The sequence below is a fragment of the Chenopodium quinoa genome, unplaced genomic scaffold (assembly GCF_001683475.1).
Source record: "Chenopodium quinoa cultivar QQ74 unplaced genomic scaffold, ASM168347v1, whole genome shotgun sequence".
Taxonomy (NCBI): Eukaryota; Viridiplantae; Streptophyta; class Magnoliopsida; order Caryophyllales; family Amaranthaceae; genus Chenopodium; species Chenopodium quinoa.
In genome coordinates, this window is record NW_018743669.1 from 1,353,540 (window position 1) to 1,371,468 (window position 17,929).

Consider the following 17,929-nt stretch of genomic DNA (forward strand, 5'->3'; position numbering starts at 1 on the left):
AAACTGGTAAATTTATCGTTTAAAGACAAATTGGATAGTTTCACCCATCCAATGGGACTCCCGGACGTTATTAGGGACCATGGTAAATATTTTATATTTCGGTAATTTTATTTTCAGTCGGAAAAAAGTAAAAAATTTCAAAATTGAAGGCTAATATCCACGATTTTTGAGAACTTTTGGAGGATTCAGGGTCCGGTATCAAAAAGTATTGAAATTATAGGGGACACATCTCGGGGTCATATAATGTCGTTTGGAACCATATATGATCATTATTTGTTGTCATAAATGTTCGTGGTAGGCTTGAGTTAGTGAAATCTGTGCAAGTTATAAACCGGTAAATAGGTCATTTAAAGGCAAATTAGATGGTTCCACCCACCCAAATGGACTCCCGAAGGATATCTGGGACCATTGTAAACATTTTACAATTTTAATTTTCGGACGAAATTTTTTTAAAAAAACTCCAAAATTGAAGTCTAATATCCGCGCTTTTTTGAGAATTTTTGGAGGTTTCGGGGCCCGATGTTGAAAAGTCTTGAAATTTTAGGGAATACATTTCTGGGTCATATAATGTCGTTTGGAACCATATATGATCATTATTTGTTGTCATAAATGTTAGTTGTAGGCTTGATTTAAAGAAATCAGTGCAAGTTGTAAACCGGTAAATTGGCCGTTTAAAGACAAATTGGATTGTTCCACCCATCCAATTGAACTCATGAAGGGTATTAGGGACCGTGGTAAACATTTCAGCAAATTTTCTTTCCGGGCGAAAAAAAGTCAAAAAATTCTAAAATTGAGTGCTAATATCCACGTTTTTTGAGAAATTTTTGAGGTTTCAGCTATATAGGGTCTCAAAAATAACTTGGCAACAAATAAGTTAAGTTGAACAAAAATCGGCTCAATAAAATAAAGCATGATTCCCTTTGCCACACACACTTATCACAAACTTCATTAGTTATGGCTAGTGAGTCAGTTTTTAAATCTCTAGTCATCCGTTATCATCTAATCAAGTTCAATTTGTGGTAGTTCAAATTTTTACTACCCAAAATCGTTTTTGAACTCATAAACTCTTTTATCAATTAATTAAGGTTCGTTCTCCTAAACCTATTAGATTACTCGGAGAATCCAAAATCAAGCCTTTTGTGACAACTAAAAGAAACAAGTGAACATAACATAACTTGATAAGTAAACATCTCTTGCAATCCTTTCTTGTTCCTCACGTGTACCTTTATATTGTGACATGCACAAACATTTTCTTCTATTCCTTCCCTTTCATTACACTCACTAATCTCATAAAATTCTCTCCATCTTTTTTTCCGAAGTATCTTTTTTTTTTTAAAAAAAAAAAAACTTTTTCTTTCTATTTTCCAGCTATTAAAAAGCACTCTACAAATCTCATTAATCAAGAAAAAGCCTCTTCAAATGGCTTTTTCTTCATCTTCATACTCTGTTTTTCCCCTGTTTTTGTGTATAATTCTAACATTTACCCTCCATTTTAGACCAAATTCTTCAGCTTTATTAGTGAAATTAAGACACCATTATAGAAATCATCACAGATTACAAAACCCAGTTGTTCAAACTAATCAAACTTATTCATGTAATCTTTTTGTAGGAAGTTGGGTTTATGATAGTTCTTACCCTATTTATCAATTTCATAAATGTCCCTTAATTGACCCTGAATTTAATTGCAAATTATTTGGTCGACCTGATTCTAATTACCTCAAGTATCGTTGGCAACCTGCTTCTTGTACCCTCCCTAGGTACACTTTTTTATTACCTCGGTCCGCCCGAGGAAACTTCATTTGAACCAGTAATGTGACAACTAAATTCAGATGTCGGGTTTTTATTTCAGGTTTGATGGGGTGGAATTTTTGGAGCGGATGAGAGGAAGAACAGTGATGTTTGTAGGAGACTCATTAGGTAGAAATCAATGGGAGTCTTTGATTTGTATGATTTCATCTACATTGCCAAGAAGATCTTCTCCTACTCATATTATCAGAGGGGACCCACTCACCTCCTTCAAATTCTTGGTAAGCATTTTGATTAAGAAATTTTTAATTATATTTTCTTGGAAATTTAGCTAATTAGGACATCCTAATTATAATTAAAATACAAAGTTTACATTAATAATACTTCCTACATTAGTTCCTTGTTATCTACTCGTATAAAGTGTTAAAACTTAAAATTACTCCGTAATTGACTCGTGTCCTTATTCGTACATTAATACAAGTACTCATATACAGTTTGTGGTCACACAATATTGTGGTTTTATGTAATGTAAGGTTCAATAATTTTTTTTGACACAAAGGTTCAATAATTTTGTATTACTCAAGTTTGTAAAAATTTGATTTTTATTACAAGTGCATTGTATTTTTCTATAAATTTGGAACAAAGTTCGAAAAATTTGTGAGCTCGGAGTCAAATTTGGTTCAAAAAATATCCTAGAAGGCTAAAATAGTTGGGGGCCAGCTTGAGTGTTTTTATGGATGATTGTGATCATGAAAAAGCACAATATTTTTAACCCTTTTTGACGTGATACTTGTATTAACAATTTTTCTTCATTTTGGGGCACTAAATGGGCCCACTAAAACTAGTGATAATCAATTTTATTGTACAATGAATAATCAATGTGTCAAGGGAGAAAGATAATATTGCTCCATTCATTGAGTTTGTTTCATGGAATTATTACTTGGCAATTATTTGCCATTTACATTATTAATACCAATAATAATTCTAATTTTAAGTTCTTTGTGTATGTTAAGTTTTTATTGAGAGATTGTGTATGTAAAGTTTGCCTCAAATATAAAGAGAGTATTAAGCTCTTTGTGCTCTTGTGTGAATCAAGTTCTATCTAAATTACGTTGTTGTATTTTTTCAGTGATTGTTTATAAATACTCATGCCGGGATTATTATATTATAATTTTACTACATATTATGCTTAAATGATGCTTATTTACAAGGGATGATTTAAAGGAGACTCTACACCAAAAGGCTAATTTGTTCAAAAAATAAGTCCGATGCCACATTAATTTTGTATGTAGGTCGAATTCAAATGAGATTATTATGTGATAATAAACAATAATGTTTGGAAGATTATTATGATTAAATATTTTTGGAAATGTTAGAAATTGAACACAACAAAATGCTTAAACTTTGTGCTTTGAGCCAGCATGGAGTGTTGGTGTAACATGTTTTCCTAGGTTAACGATGTATTCCCATTAGTCAAACATTAAAGTGATAAATCTATGAATCTATCTAATCTTCCACTAATAACTTTAGTTTATTTGGTCCGGTTCAATTTAAGGAGACAATAATATTGAAATAAAGTAGAATTAATGTCATAAGATTCTTATAATATGGTTTATGATGCAGGAATATGGCGTGACAATATCATATTATAAAGCAACATATCTAGTGGACATAGATATAGTTCAAGGCAAGAGAATTCTAAAGCTTGATGAAATTTCAGGCAATGGAAATGCTTGGCTAGATGTTGATGTGCTCATTTTTAACACTGGTCATTGGTGGACTCACACAGGATCTCTTCAAGGGTCAGTCTCAAATCTCAATGCTTTCATTTTTAATATAAAATGATAAAATTTTCAAGTTATATGTTAAAATCCTAGTTTTTTAAAGGTCCTATCAATTTCGGAATCCAAGAAGTTTCATTCTATGTACTCTCTTCGTCCTTAATTTTAAAGCATTGTTCCTGTTTCTTATTCTATGTTGAAATGACTTTAGGCTAAAAACTACTCCGTTGTAAAACGTTAGATGCTTCGTGAAATATCTTGAATAACATTACTCGCCAATTCTTGCAATGAGGCTTACGCGCGCATAATACACTCATTGGTGGGGAGCCAAGATCACTGTATAGATTTTGAAAAATGCCCTCCACAATGTGAACAAGCTATGGTTTGTTAGTGATACAGCTAACTTGTCAGTATTGGTGTTTTTTTCAGAGGGAAGACAACTAATAGTACAAACAATAAGTTGAATAAATACATACTAGTATAGTTTCTGAATCTGAAATTGTTGTGGTGGCAGATGGGATTATATGGAATCAGGAGGAATGTTATATCAGGATATGGATCGGTTGACAGCCTTAGAACAAGGCTTGACGACGTGGGCTAGATGGGTTGACACCAATGTGGATACTACAAGGACCCGGGTTTTCTTTCAATCCGTCTCTCCGACCCATTACAAGTAATTTCTCCTAAAATCTCTCGGTTTTTCCCACATGAACCTTGAAAAAAATTATCATATGCCAAATGACTGTTTTTTGAATGTATGTGGCAGCCCAACAGAATTGAGCTCTGGATCACTGGCAATGACGAAAAACTGCTATGGGGAGAAGTCTCCGGCTAATGGAATGGTGTATGCCACTGACAGGTATCCAGCAGATGATGCAGATCAAATGAGAGTGATAGATACAGTGCTTAGCGAAATGAGCATCCCTGTCTATCTGCTTGACATTACTATGCTGTCAGCTATGAGAAAGGATGCTCACCCTTCCATATACAGCGGCGATCTCACCCCACAACAAAGGGCTAACCCTCAAAGATCTGCTGATTGTAGCCACTGGTGTCTCCCTGGCTTGCCTGATACTTGGAATCAAATATTTTACACTGCACTGATCTATTAATTCTATTTTTTCCCCTGCTAATATTAGCACTAATTTGTTTATACATTCGACAATTAACCCAGAAAAGGGGAATGAAATTTATAGTTTAGCTGTAAATTTTACAGTAGCAATACACAATGAAAAGTAGACTTGACAATTCTATATAACTATACAAGAAATGTCGTATAAAATTTTACTTACTACGCAAGTGAAAATAAAATCTAGTATTCTATAGCAAAGGCATAGAAAAAAAGCCAAATATATTGATCAAACTCAACTTTACAAACTGTTAGAGATGCATCCACATCTGATCGACGAGGAACCAATTGAGCCAAGTAAAAAGTACTTTCTCAAAAGAAAAATTCCTCTATGGGTGAATGAATATTGGCATGTTACAAGTATCTGTTAAGTATACACCTCTCTTAATAATTAAAGACTCTGCATGACTTCTGAACCTTCCCAAAATTCTACATGTTCAAAACTGCGAAGAGAGAGAATCAAGTCTAAAGGATTAGTCACTTGACTACTTGAGTCTCATGGGCATAACTCTTTAAAAAATTGATACCACTTTTGTAAGCACAAAATGCTTGTTTGAGAGCTCCAACCTCCTTGATTCAGTCTTGATGATATACAAAAATCTCACTATTCCTACACCACATTCAAACCATGTACGTCATGCCTACTTGCATTACATGAGAATGAGGCACACTCAAATTTGCAGTTCCTCTGCGGCTGTTCTTCCGTAAGAAGGCGTAAAAATAATTTACAACAAGCTTTTTGACAAACCAAGAATCTTTTCTTGCCCTAATATCACCATGACCTAGCAGATAAACAACCCCGGATTCCTTAGCCTGATGAATGAAGGACAGCTCCCTCTCAAGACTCTGTTCTTGATCAGATGTGTCTGATGGAGTGTCTGGCTTCATCCCTCCAGAAGTGCTTGGCTCTGAAATGCGCACATTTGTGTCATTGAAATCTGTTAGAAGAGGAACGCCAAGTGAAAAGGAACTTCCATTTTGGGCAACAAGGAAATTTGAAAAAGATTCTTCCTCGTAATCTGTATAGTCGACCCCGTCACCATCACTTTCTAGAGATCGTTCTTGCGCTTCTCGGCGAATAAATTTCTCAAGGCTGTCAATAAGTAACTGCTCAAATATCTGATGAGTCTCTTTGCGAACATCTTTATACCCATACCTGTCATTATCAAACCATTTTGACTCAAACTCCAAGGACGTAGCAGCATCTGACCATACTTTTATAAATGAAAATGCAAGAGAACAAATCTTCATGAAAATGCAAGGAGCATATATGTTCAACTAAAAAAAAAACTTACCGGGCAATGCAACGAAACATGTGATAACTCTTTGAGCACACACGTCGGAAGAGGAATCTTTCATTCTGTGGCACCATCGACACTGGCACATACTTGATGCAGACAAAAATAATCATGGAGTGAATAGCAGGAAGGGTGGTTATGAAATGACCAAATATGGCTGGTATTCCCCTTACTAGCTCATTATAAACCAAGCCTATACCCGGAGCTCTAATGGTCCCAAGATTAGGGCCCAGCTGTCGGAGAAGATCCATTGACATCTTTTGCTTGACTTCAGTCTCATATTTCAGTTTACTCCCATAGTTCCATACACACATCATAAGAAACATAACAACAGCAAATAGCAGTATGATCCAACTTCCATCACCCACAAACCATAAAACTGAGGAGAAGAAAGTTAATTCTATCCCCATGAAGACAACAAGAAAGGCCACAACAGTAACGACATTTATCTGCCAAATAAGAAGCATAACAAGGGTTACCAAAATTGTTGTCATCATCATAACTCCCAACTCAGCAATGCCTGCCCAAAAAAAAAAAAAAAAAAAACACTATTAGAATTGAATTTGCAAATTCGATTGAAAATGGAGCTAAGAAACTTAAACTTGAACACTTAGAGATAAAATAAGCATAGATACATTTCATCTTCATTTATTGCTGGAACCAAGATGAAATAAAATTACCAATGAACTGAAGTATACATACAATAGAGAAATAGTAGAATAAACAAAGATGAAAGCACTACTTGTATGAATTATGACAGTTAATCATGATTCTGCTCCATCAACAAGATCTTGTACTATTCTTGTAGAAATTCCATACCACCAACAGTTAATGAAGTAACAAACTTACTCTTCGTTGCCGTCTCTACTCAAGCAACATAAGCTCCAAAAAAAGCATCTTACCATACCACCAAAGAAATGACTCGTCCACCAAATTACCATGACCTAGACCCCTGAGCTCAATACTAATGATCTATCCATTGTATCCTTTCTAAAAACCAGAATAATTCACATGACCCCTTACCAATCTTAGGGTTACACAAGGTTGTGAAAGAAGGAACAGGTACTTCTTTTCAGCCGATCGGACTTAACAGGCTTGATTAGCAATTAAGTAATAATATCCACATATTAATAACACAAAATCAAAACACCAACCGTGAACTCCTTGTTTAGTTATTCTCACTCGATAGGCTCAACCAGACAACCTAATCAACCCTATTCCAACATGACTCCTTAAAAGAATCAAACTAAGATAACAATAAAAACAAGCACTTTTTCTCAGTTGATCAAGTTTCACTCTCAGTTCAGCTCTGTCAGCCTTCCTCCATTGTTCGACTTTTCTACAATTACCTAAATATCTGAAGTTTGGTGCTCATCACTTGCATTTTATTTTTTTATATGTTTAATCAGCAAAAATATTTTCATTTCTACAGTTACATTCACAAAGACATTTTTGGACCAGTGCCAGAGAAAACCAATATAGCAGGCCCTAATACTCATAGCTATTTCATCACTTTTTCAGCTCAAAGAAAGACAAAGAACAAAAGGAAAGCAATTTGAGAGACCATGGAATAAGAAATTACCATATGAATTCCCAATCTCCGTAGTACTTGGAACAGAGCAGACCAACACCACACTGGCTGCAAGCAAAAACCAGTTCAGAACAGGAATGTAGATCTGGCCCATGAATTTTCGAGATGTATGGATAATTTTAAGTCGAGGAAAGCAGCCAAGTGCAGTTGATTGCTTTATACACGAAAATGTAGCAGTAGTCATATCTCGACTAGCAATTAGTGCTGCAATGTTAGCAATAATGAAAACAGGCCAAAAGGCACCACCTGAAAAGGCAAATGAAACATTTTTAGTGTCTCTTTTCCCAGTAATATGGATATAACAGAAGAAAATGCTTTTTATTCTACAGATAACACCCTCACCCTTCATCCAACCCCAAGTGGATAAAAAGAACCTACATTGCTCCAACTATCCCATGCTATCGAAAGGTACCTAGGGTAGTAGTATACTAGTATCCTAGTCAAAGCTTACATATTGAGTTGCTAATCAGCTGCAAAGAAGTAAGAATGGAAAGAACAACCAAAGGGACAAAACACACACACACACACGCACACATAAACACTAGGGCCAACTGATAGGAGCATAGGGACAACAATAGCTTCTCCATCTATATAGGTCATCGAATGAAAATTTACCATGACCATTCTAGCAAACAAAGGCCATAGAATTTGTATTTTAGTAACTCACATTGAGCAAACCCAGGCAAACTTATTAAGGAGTAATATTAATGAACAGAATCCCCATCCTCCCTGGTGGTAAAACAAGTAGCCCATATGGAAAACATTACGCCAATGCTTAATCAAAGGTAAGAACACGAGGCTAGAACATGCACAAGACAAAAAGTATTATAGTAGTAAAACATATAAAGCTAAGGCTTCTTTCACATCTCTCAGATAGTCAAATCTTCATTCTATTTGAGAAAGGTTGCTGTTTAAGTTTGAAGTGCAAAAGAAGCCTGAGTTGAAAGGCTAATGATGCAATGCCGAGAATATAATTGATTATGCCCAACATACTTGAATGAACAGTAAAGCTACGGTACAAGGATAAAATTTACTAGGTACAGATGAGTAAAATGCTTGGGCGCAATCTCCTGGATTCTGCATGAGGTAAGCTGCCTGGCCAAGGTATCCAAAAAGGAGGCATGGAAATACAAGAAACACAAAAGTGAGCTGCAAACAACCAACAAAAATATCAGTGAGATATTTTATGATTCAATTTTATATTCTTGTAAAATCAATAAATCACAGAAAGTGGTTAATAGCCCAAGCCACTTTACCTGAACTGATCTCACTGAAAAGTAGCAAAGGTCAGCAAACATAGCTTCAGAACCTGGACAGCAATTTTTCAAGTAAATTAAGTGATTTTGAACAATGGTCAATAAATTCAATACCACTACAAAGTTAAGATACTTTCAAACTTGCAGCTCCTCAACTTTTTCTAAAAGCAAGACACTCATGGGAGTCAAGAAATCAAAATGCTAGGTAGTCTAAGTTTTAATGTTGTGATACCCTAACATCAAGCAACGATAAGGAGCATATTTGACCTACTCTGCTATAATACATTGAATTTTTCTATTCAAATCCAGTCTATAAGTTTAAAAAACCGAGCCATCTTAATTCTAAAGTTTCAAGTAAGTTTAAAAGACCATAGGAGCAAATTTCAGATCCGTTCTTTTAAAAGAGTAAAGAAATTTAAATCAAGCAACAATAATTGGAAGAAGTCAATAGTAAGCTAAACAAGAACCAAATGTAACCGTGTGTAAGTGAGTAGGTGGTTTTTTTTTTTTTTTTTTGGGGGGGGGGGGAGAGGGGGGGTGCGCAATACAAATAAGCAGTGCAATAATCTAACATCAATGAATTGGGAAAATCAAATAAGATCCAGCACAAGATAGCAGTAATCATCTCATGATTTTCATCAACGGTATACTAAATGTAAATACCTGTTGCACATAGGAGACAACCCCCAAGAGCATACCAAGCCTCTATTTTGTTTCTTTTGAAATAGAAGTAGATGTGGATAGGGTTAAAAGCCTTCCAGACATCTCGATCATACTTCAACAAGTTGTGGATTCCAATGCCAGCCAAACAGCAGAACCATATGAATAAAGCAGGGCCAACAATGAATCCCATTTTGCTGGTACCATATCGCTGCAGGCTGAACAGGAGTATGAGAAGTGCCACAGCAACCATCACAACTTCCTCTGCACAAAGAAAGATTATAAATGATCATTGCAGGCTGTAAGGTTGGGTTAAGCCTAAAATACACCATTCAAGCCGGCAGATGTAACAAACTACGAGAAGCAGATCCAAGCAAGGATACCATTACAAGTAGTGTACAATAGTATATTAGCATGAATGCAACTGAACATATGATACGGGGAAATGCTTGCAATTCGAAGAAATAAATAAAGAAAGGCCTTATCATGGCTGTAAGCCTGTAATATTTGCCATTACAAGGGAAATAGAAATACCAAGAACCGAATAGCCACCATCAGATGTGACTATACAGCATACAGGTACTAGACTACAAAACTGAAGTATGAAAAATGGGCAAGACTGGTAAATAACAATTGTTACAATTAAGCTTTCCGAGAAAGAATATACGTCAATAAGGACATACCATGCTTTATGGCAGATATTCCAACCTTCAAACCGTCAACAGCTGACATCACTGAGAAGGAGGAAATGAAACAAAATCAGTAAAGTTAAATGTTCCATAAAACGAATCTCCACATGACAAAGCTAACAAAAAAGCACAAAGGGAAGCACAAGGAGCAGCATAAGCACCTGACATTGCTGGGGTAACAATCCCATCAGCTATGACCATGGAGGTACCAGCAAGAACCAACATTAAAAGAAGCTTCTTCAAGCCTAAGGAATTCTCCAGACGCTCCTTGATCTTAAGAGATCTCTCAAGCTCTGGAGATGGCACCTTTAGCCTGAAGCTTGATATACGAGCATCTGATGGAAGTTGATTAGGAATGAGACTAACCCTTGCATGTCTACAAATCAATGAATACAAAGCAAATGTACCACCTGCAGTATTACAGGCCAATAAAGAAAAGAAAGTCCAGATTAGTCAATGCAGAAAATAGCAAAATGAAGCTTGAAACAGAGTTCTAAAAAAAAAGTCCAAAGAGATTTGGCTAGTAACAAAAAAGATATACCTTCACCATCATCATTTGCCCATAAAACAACAAGTATATACTTGACTAGAGGAATTAGGATTAAGGTATACAAAACAAGCGATAAAGCACCAAGCACATCCTCTTTTCCTTTGATAGGGGCTTTGTCAAACATCACACTGAAGGTGTATAATTGACTAGTTCCAACATCACCAAACACAAACCCAAGTGTCTGGAAAATAAGTACAACATCTCTCCAAGCACCAAATTCCTGCAAATAAGACTTTCAGAAATCAATTTCACTTTCTGATCATGAATTCAATGTCAATAATCACACAATGGTTGGTTTCATCATAATGTATTAACAGAAGGCATGCCTTTATTCACCCCAGGAATAATGGTCCAACCATCCAGTTCAATACGGATGATAAAATAAAGAAATAAATAAATAAAAATAGTAATAATTTACAAGTCCGTACAGCCTGAATGAAGGACCTGCCCAAAGTGAAATAAGGAGAGGGGCAAACACATTATTAAATCTATGGAGTATGGGGAACCGGCTAGCACTTTGAAGCCTACATTGTCTTTAAGGGCTCAATATAATGTTATTGCATAGGCTTAAAGTGTGGAAAATGAGAAACGAGACAAATCCCTCTACCATAACAGTATCATACCTGGACTACACCAATTCTCTAATCTCTAGTTCTCTACAATAAAAAAATAAATAGAATATTCAGCAAGCATCAGAAAACACTTATCTTAAAGAACCACTTGATAACTCCGGGGGTGACTATCCCCCAGAATGCATCATGCTACTGATTTCCCATTCAAATCGGCAGCAGACAGACATATACCTCAGCATATCTTAAGATCATTTGATTACGGAGTAAATTACTCTATAGGTTTCCCAAAGATTGCCCCATAGCCCCATGTTTCACTTTATTAAAGGGAAGGCAAAGTTGAAGCATGTGAGTTGGTGAAAGAGAAAATTGGTGGGACCAATATAAAGTTTGTGAGATTAAAGGAGTGGTTACTCATACCCACTTATGGTATGTGACAAATTCAAAGGGACATAAAAAAAATGGATTATGGGGAAATATTTGAGGGATAGAGGAAATAAAACATATAATTGGCACTAAACTGAATATAAGAGACAGAACAAGAAGGCAATCAAACTTACCTAGAGTTAAACTTATGAATCCTACATTCTAATGAGTAGAACTAAGAATGCTTTTTATCAGAATAGATAAGACAATCGTGCCAATGTGCCTGAAGCCCTGAATACCAGTAATACCACTGCTCTTGTTACTTTGCATCAGCAGACGAAGAGAATCATTAGTACAGCTTCACTAAAAACCCAAAAATATTATGACTTGATTCATTGCTTTGCTGATTTTTATTATAAAAAGTCCTGAAATCAATTAGTGAATTTTCTGTTTGATTCAATTCCTACATTTGATTAGAAAATAATGAGATTTCTAACATTGGGGCTAGAGCAGGTCATCTACTACAGTCTAATTGTCTCTCTACAAACTTATGGCAAGGCAAGGACTACAAGTGCTTCAGCTGTTTCTCTAACTTAGGTATAGTGAAAGAGTTGCATAACTAATCAAGTAACTTGATGTTATCTTTGTCTCATTGCCCTGTGAAGAGGGAACCAGGCAATGGGAGCATAACAGCTTCGTTTATGTAGCTCTCTTGAAACAGCCTATGTACAAGTTGAGTTACAGACACGGCTGTATGACACTCCCAAGACTTTTTATGTTGGATGAAATTGCATGTCTAACTGATTGTCCCCTGATTTTATTTTGTAGGAAAGTAGCACTCCAAAATGCTTTTCCAATTTAAATTCTAGCAGTGATAGCCTCCCTGCAGTAGCTTGTGCAATTAAGGAGAAAATGCTAATTATTTTGTGTTTTATTTGGACAAGTTACATGCTTCTTTACAAGCAAAACCTTCATGAAAGTGATTGAACAATTATTCTCTTCACCTAGAATTGGAATTCCGGTTTGCTTTTATTGAGGTTTAGTTTGGTTTTGTCTGATCTAATTTGCTGGATGAGAGAAGGTAACAGGACAAGGGACAGTTTCAAATTTCTTCCTCGTTTAAAACACAACCTTCCAAAGTTTAACATATTCTGAGATAAAATGCATTTCCCCTTCTCCTTTGAACACCCCTTCCTTCCCCTTTCCTTACCTCCCTTCGGCCCTTCCCTTCCCTCGTTGCTATCCAAACTCATTTTAAAGATGATCTAGATTAGGTTCTTTAGCTCTTTGAAATTAAGAGGAGCAGCAATGTTCTACCGACTTGCCATGGAAAAGCACGATTCAGCTTTACTGAAATTTATTATCCTGATAAAGACAAACTTTAGCTTTATGGGGAAGGATTATCAACAATTAACCCACTCTTGGATCTTTCTCCTCTGTTCCGAAATCTAATTTGATGTAAATGCAAGATTGATTTGCTTCCTAAAACAATCCCAAAGTACAACTCTACCGCAATACCAGCCACAACTTCCAAATACATAACGGATTAAACAATCTAATTTCCAAACATATCCATTGTTACACTAACAGCCCCTTCCAATACACCCTACTAGGACTTCTGCCCCACGCAGATATGGAGTCGACGTAAACAGCATTACCCCAATCAGCCTATGACCGAAAACCAAAGTTCCTTGCAACTAATTTATTTTAATGAAACAACAGCGACAATCGTCTTCTACCCCATTAAGAGAAGCACATACAAAGCATCTAAGTTACAGTTCATTCTAATGTACTCCAATATTTATAGTATGATTTGAAACATTCAAACAACAAAACAGGAAAATTAGTCCTAAATTCTTCACAAAACAGGAAAATTAATCCTAAATTCTTCACGAAACCTCAAACAGTATGATCAAAAGCAAAACAAAAACACTAAACATCAATAATTATCACAAAAAACCAATGAAAATGGAAGATTAAGAGAGAAAGTGAAGAACCTCAAAATCATGTCTATGAGTACCAGGAACTTCAAGAGCTTCAACATCGAAAGAATCAACCCTAGGACCAGTACGAATCAATCTATGCGTAACAACATCTTCTTCATCTTCAGAATCTTCGCCATTCTTCGATCCTGAATCATCTCCATCATCTTCCTCATCATCATCATCAACTCCGATCTCTGATTCATCGTCGAATTGATACACCCAACGAGACTCCATTGAATCGGTTTTTACTAGACTTTCTCTCTCCTCGCCGTCTTCCTCCGCCATTAAACAATAAATCGATTTAATTTCCGACGTGATTTCACGAAATTGGTGCAGCTTCAAACCCTAGGAATTTTGCGGAATTAGGGATCGAAAAAATGAGTTCAAATTGAATAGTTGATGCTTCAATTAAGCTTAAAGTATAAAAATGGTGGAATTGAATTGCTGGGAAGAAGAAGAGGAGAGAGAAAACGTTATTTCTTACTTAACTGTTCTAACGTCGACAGGTCCAAAATCTGGGTTTGGATTTGTAACATGGACAGGTGGGTTGTAATGTTACCCTGTTATGTCATTGATTTCTTCTACTACTAATACACACACTACTACTAGTCTACTCCCCACTACTTCTACCTAGTAAAGATAGCCATATGTGGGGTTCGGGTTCAGGGGTTTGGACTTGTTTAATCTCGAAATGGGATAGTTAGAACATTGTGAATGACTCGGTTTTATAGGCTAGACTGTTTAGAGGGAGGGGGATAGGGTATGCATAGAGAGCATTTGTGAAGGACTCGGATTTATAGGTTAGACGGTTTAGGGAGGTATTAAGGTATGGTATGCATAGAGAGCATTGTGAAGGGCTTGGATTTATAGGCCAAGCAGTTTTGGGGGATAGGGTTTGGATAGAGTTTATGACTCAACAAAGTTTAAATTGATTTTATTTGAGGCTGAAAGAAACCATGGGCGCACATTGAGGGTTTGTTTTCTTATGTTGAATTTCAGTTCAGTTCAGCTCATTTCAGTTCAGTTCAGCTCAGTTCAGTTCAGCTCAGCTCAATTCAGTTCAGTTCAGCTGAGTTCAGTCAATGAGAACAGGCCCTGAATGTTGATTTCTTACCTTACTTAAGGATTGTCTTAATGGTAGAAGAATAAGTGGGACAAATGTGAATAATTGTGGCTACCATATTTCAAATTTTCATTTAACTGCGGTTAATAGATATTTGATCGTAAGGAATGCAGAAGGAATATTTTTGTGGATGACTATAAGGATTTATAGGCCAAGCAGTTTAGGGGAATATGGTATGGATAGAGCATTGTGAAGGGCTCGGATTAATAAGATCGTCTTAATTATAGTAGGATAAGTGGGAGAAACATTATAATTGTGGTTAGTCTACATCAAAATTCCATTAAGCGTGGTTATCAGGTATTTAATCATAAGGGGTGGAGGAAATTTTTTTAGATCACTCGACAGAAGTATCATTTTTGGCTCATGTAATCGGCCTCGCTTATGGGATTAAAGCTTTCTTGATTGATTTAGAGATATTACAAACAACCATGTGACATGGAGATTGATAGTTAAATTAGTTAATAATTTTTGCTTGACTTTCCCAAATAATAATTTATTATGTACACTATTGTAAAGTTTAATAAGCTATATGATACCACTCTTTGTGAGACCGATTAGGGCCAACTGAACCGTAAAACATTATGGTTGTTAAGCTGGAAATTTTGTCAAGATCTACTAATCAATTAAAGCGCGTGTTTTGAAAAAAATAACATATTAAAAATTTCTTTTAAAAGAACTACCACAAAATTGTAAAAAATTTAAGTAGCACTACCACTATAATAATTCCATCTATAATATTCGACATGTAGGTTTCACTTTTTATCTTTACCTCACAAAATCATCATCTAAATTGACTAAATTACCCTTCATAAAGGTAAAAAATGATAAAAAGTGAGACCCAAATGCCGAAAATTTTAGCCAAAATTGTTAGAGTGGTATTACTACTTAAAAAATTAATATGTAGTTGTTTTCAAAACACATGCTTTAATTGGTAATTGTTGACAAAATTTCCTTGTCATTTATTTACATGGCTAAAGCTAAACAATTAGATTTTTAACTAATTATTTTTTTACATGGCTAAACAATTAGTTGTTTAACAAATAATTAGTTTTTTAATTAACAATTAAAATATGCATTTTATAAAGTACAATGACTCTATATAAGTAGTTTAAAAATGAACTATCAAAATTGTTCACATTTGACTCAATGTTGACTCTATATAATACTTTAACATGCACAAAAAGAATAACTTATCTAAACTAGAGGATGTATTCTCTTCAACGTAATTTGATTTAAATAAAATTAAATGAAACTGATCAATTTATATTGTGTGAGATAGAGAGTATGTTTGAAATAGTTTTTTGGTACCACCCATCGAGACTTCCTTTATCAGTTTTCACGAGACTTTCTCTCTCTTGGCCATCTTCCTCCGCCATTGAACATAATCGATTCAATTTTTGACGCGATTTTACGAATTTGGTGTACCTGCAAACCCTAGGTATTTGTGAAATTTAGAGATCGAAAAAATGAGTTCAATTTGAAGAGTAAATGCTTCAATTGAGTTTAAGAGCTTAAGGTATAAAAATGGTGGAATTGAATTAATAAGAAGTAACTCTAGGAAGAAGAAGATGAAAGAGAAGATGTTATTTCTTACGGAAATTTCATGAAATACCCTTGAGTTATTTTTTTATTCACCAAATACCCATCAAAACTTTCAAATTCACCAAATACTTCTGAGTTTAAGAAAAATGTCATCAAATGCCCTTAATGACTAATGGCGGTTAACACCGTTAGTCATAATGACTAATATGCCACGTGGCAGCCTCTAAGTGGTTGTTGTACTATTAATTAATTAATTATTAAAAAAACTTTAAAAATAGAAAAAAAATTATCTAAAAAAATTACCCCAACCACCCAAGACCCACCCCACCCCACCCCCAACGGCTGACCACCGGCCACCACCCCCAGACCCTGCGCCGGTGGTCCATTTTCGCCGGCGAGGGCAACCCCCACCCTCCGACACCCCCCTCCCCTACCCCCAGCCCCTTCTCCCTCCGTTTCCCCTCCCCTTAAACCCTTCCCCCACCTCGAAAAACCCCCCTCCCTTCACGGCCGGCGCCCAAACCCCGACCCCGGCGAACCAATTTCGCCCCACCCCCTTTCCCCCTAAACCACCAGCCAAAAAACTAAAAAACCCTTTAATCGAAAAAAACCCCAAATCGAAATCTAGGGTTTCGATTTAGGGGTTTTTCGGTTTTTAATGTGGTGGTTTAGGGGGGAAAAGGGGTGGGGATGGCGGGGGGTGGGGCGAAAAAGGTTCGCCGGCGCCGGGGAGGGGGTTTGGACGCCGACCGCGAAGGGGGGGGTTTCGAGGGATGGGGAGGGGTTTAAAGGGAGGGGAAACAGAGGGAGAGGGGGTTGGGGGTAGGGGAGGGGGTGTCGAGGGTGGGGGGGCTGGCGTCGCCGGCGACTGGTTCCGACTGGGAGATGGCGGCTGGCGCTGGCGCCGGCTACAGGGGTGGTGGGGTGGGGTGGGTCTAGGGGGTGGTGGCCGGTGGGGGTATTTTTAAAAAAAAATTTAAAGTTTTTTTTTTAAAAGTTTTTTTAATAATTAATTTATTTATATTACAACAACCAATTGGATGCTGCCACGTGGCGTATTAGTCATTAATGACTAACGGTGTTAACCGCCGTTAGTCATTAAGGACATTTGGTGAAATTTTTTTAAACTCGGAAGTATTTGGTGAATTTGAAAGTTTTGATGGGTATTTGGTGAATAAAAAAATTATTCAGGGGCATCTCATAAAATTTCCGTATTTCTTAGTTAACTGCTCTAACGTTGATTAGAGGATTTGTAATGTTACCCCATTTATTAATACTGTCAAATTTCAAATTGAAACCGTTTAACTACCTGATACCAACCGACTCAAATAAGAACCGAACTATTTAAAAACCGATTTTTAAAAATCGAAAACATATCCGAACCGTATTTTAGTAAACCCGAAACCGAACCAATCCGAATAAAATTAAACCGTTTAAGAACTGAACTCGTTAATGAACCGAACCGTCTCTAAACCAAACTGAAATCAAACTGAACCGTTTCTAACCCAAAACCGTTTGAATCGGGGTAAACATCGTTTAAATCGAAATATTAACAATCCGCAACCCGTTTGAACCGAACCGTTATTTATTTTTTGTTGTTTAGTTGACAAAAAATCACATAGTAAATAAATAAATAAAAATTCA

General features: G+C 36.2%; 2 protein-coding genes across 3 annotated transcripts; one reads left to right on the forward strand and one right to left on the reverse strand.

Annotated features, from left to right (window-relative positions):
* Positions 1 to 1,185: 1,185 nt before the first annotated feature.
* Positions 1,186 to 4,729, forward strand: LOC110683492 (protein PMR5-like). Its single transcript, XM_021859876.1, has 5 exons — positions 1,186 to 1,757; positions 1,850 to 2,027; positions 3,370 to 3,548; positions 4,042 to 4,200; positions 4,294 to 4,729. Exons 1-5 carry the CDS (start codon positions 1,420 to 1,422, stop codon positions 4,637 to 4,639), a joined length of 1,200 nt encoding a protein of 399 aa, XP_021715568.1. The 5' UTR covers positions 1,186 to 1,419; the 3' UTR covers positions 4,640 to 4,729.
* Positions 4,730 to 4,861: 132 nt separating this feature from the next.
* On the reverse strand, positions 4,862 to 14,237 carry LOC110683490 (potassium transporter 7-like). 2 transcript variants are annotated; one of them, XM_021859874.1, is made up of 11 exons: positions 14,105 to 14,237; positions 13,633 to 13,965; positions 10,692 to 10,920; positions 10,312 to 10,560; positions 10,145 to 10,195; positions 9,465 to 9,725; positions 8,802 to 8,854; positions 8,580 to 8,694; positions 7,537 to 7,791; positions 5,952 to 6,474; positions 4,862 to 5,812 (listed from the first exon to the last, which is right to left on the reverse strand). In XM_021859874.1, exons 2-11 carry the CDS (start codon positions 13,903 to 13,905, stop codon positions 5,278 to 5,280), a joined length of 2,544 nt encoding a protein of 847 aa, XP_021715566.1. In that variant the 5' UTR covers positions 13,906 to 13,965; positions 14,105 to 14,237; the 3' UTR covers positions 4,862 to 5,277. The 2 variants fall into 2 exon arrangements, with proteins under 2 accessions (XP_021715566.1, XP_021715567.1); XM_021859875.1 differs by having other exon boundaries at positions 14,110 to 14,202.
* Between the last annotated feature and the right edge of the window lie 3,692 nt (positions 14,238 to 17,929).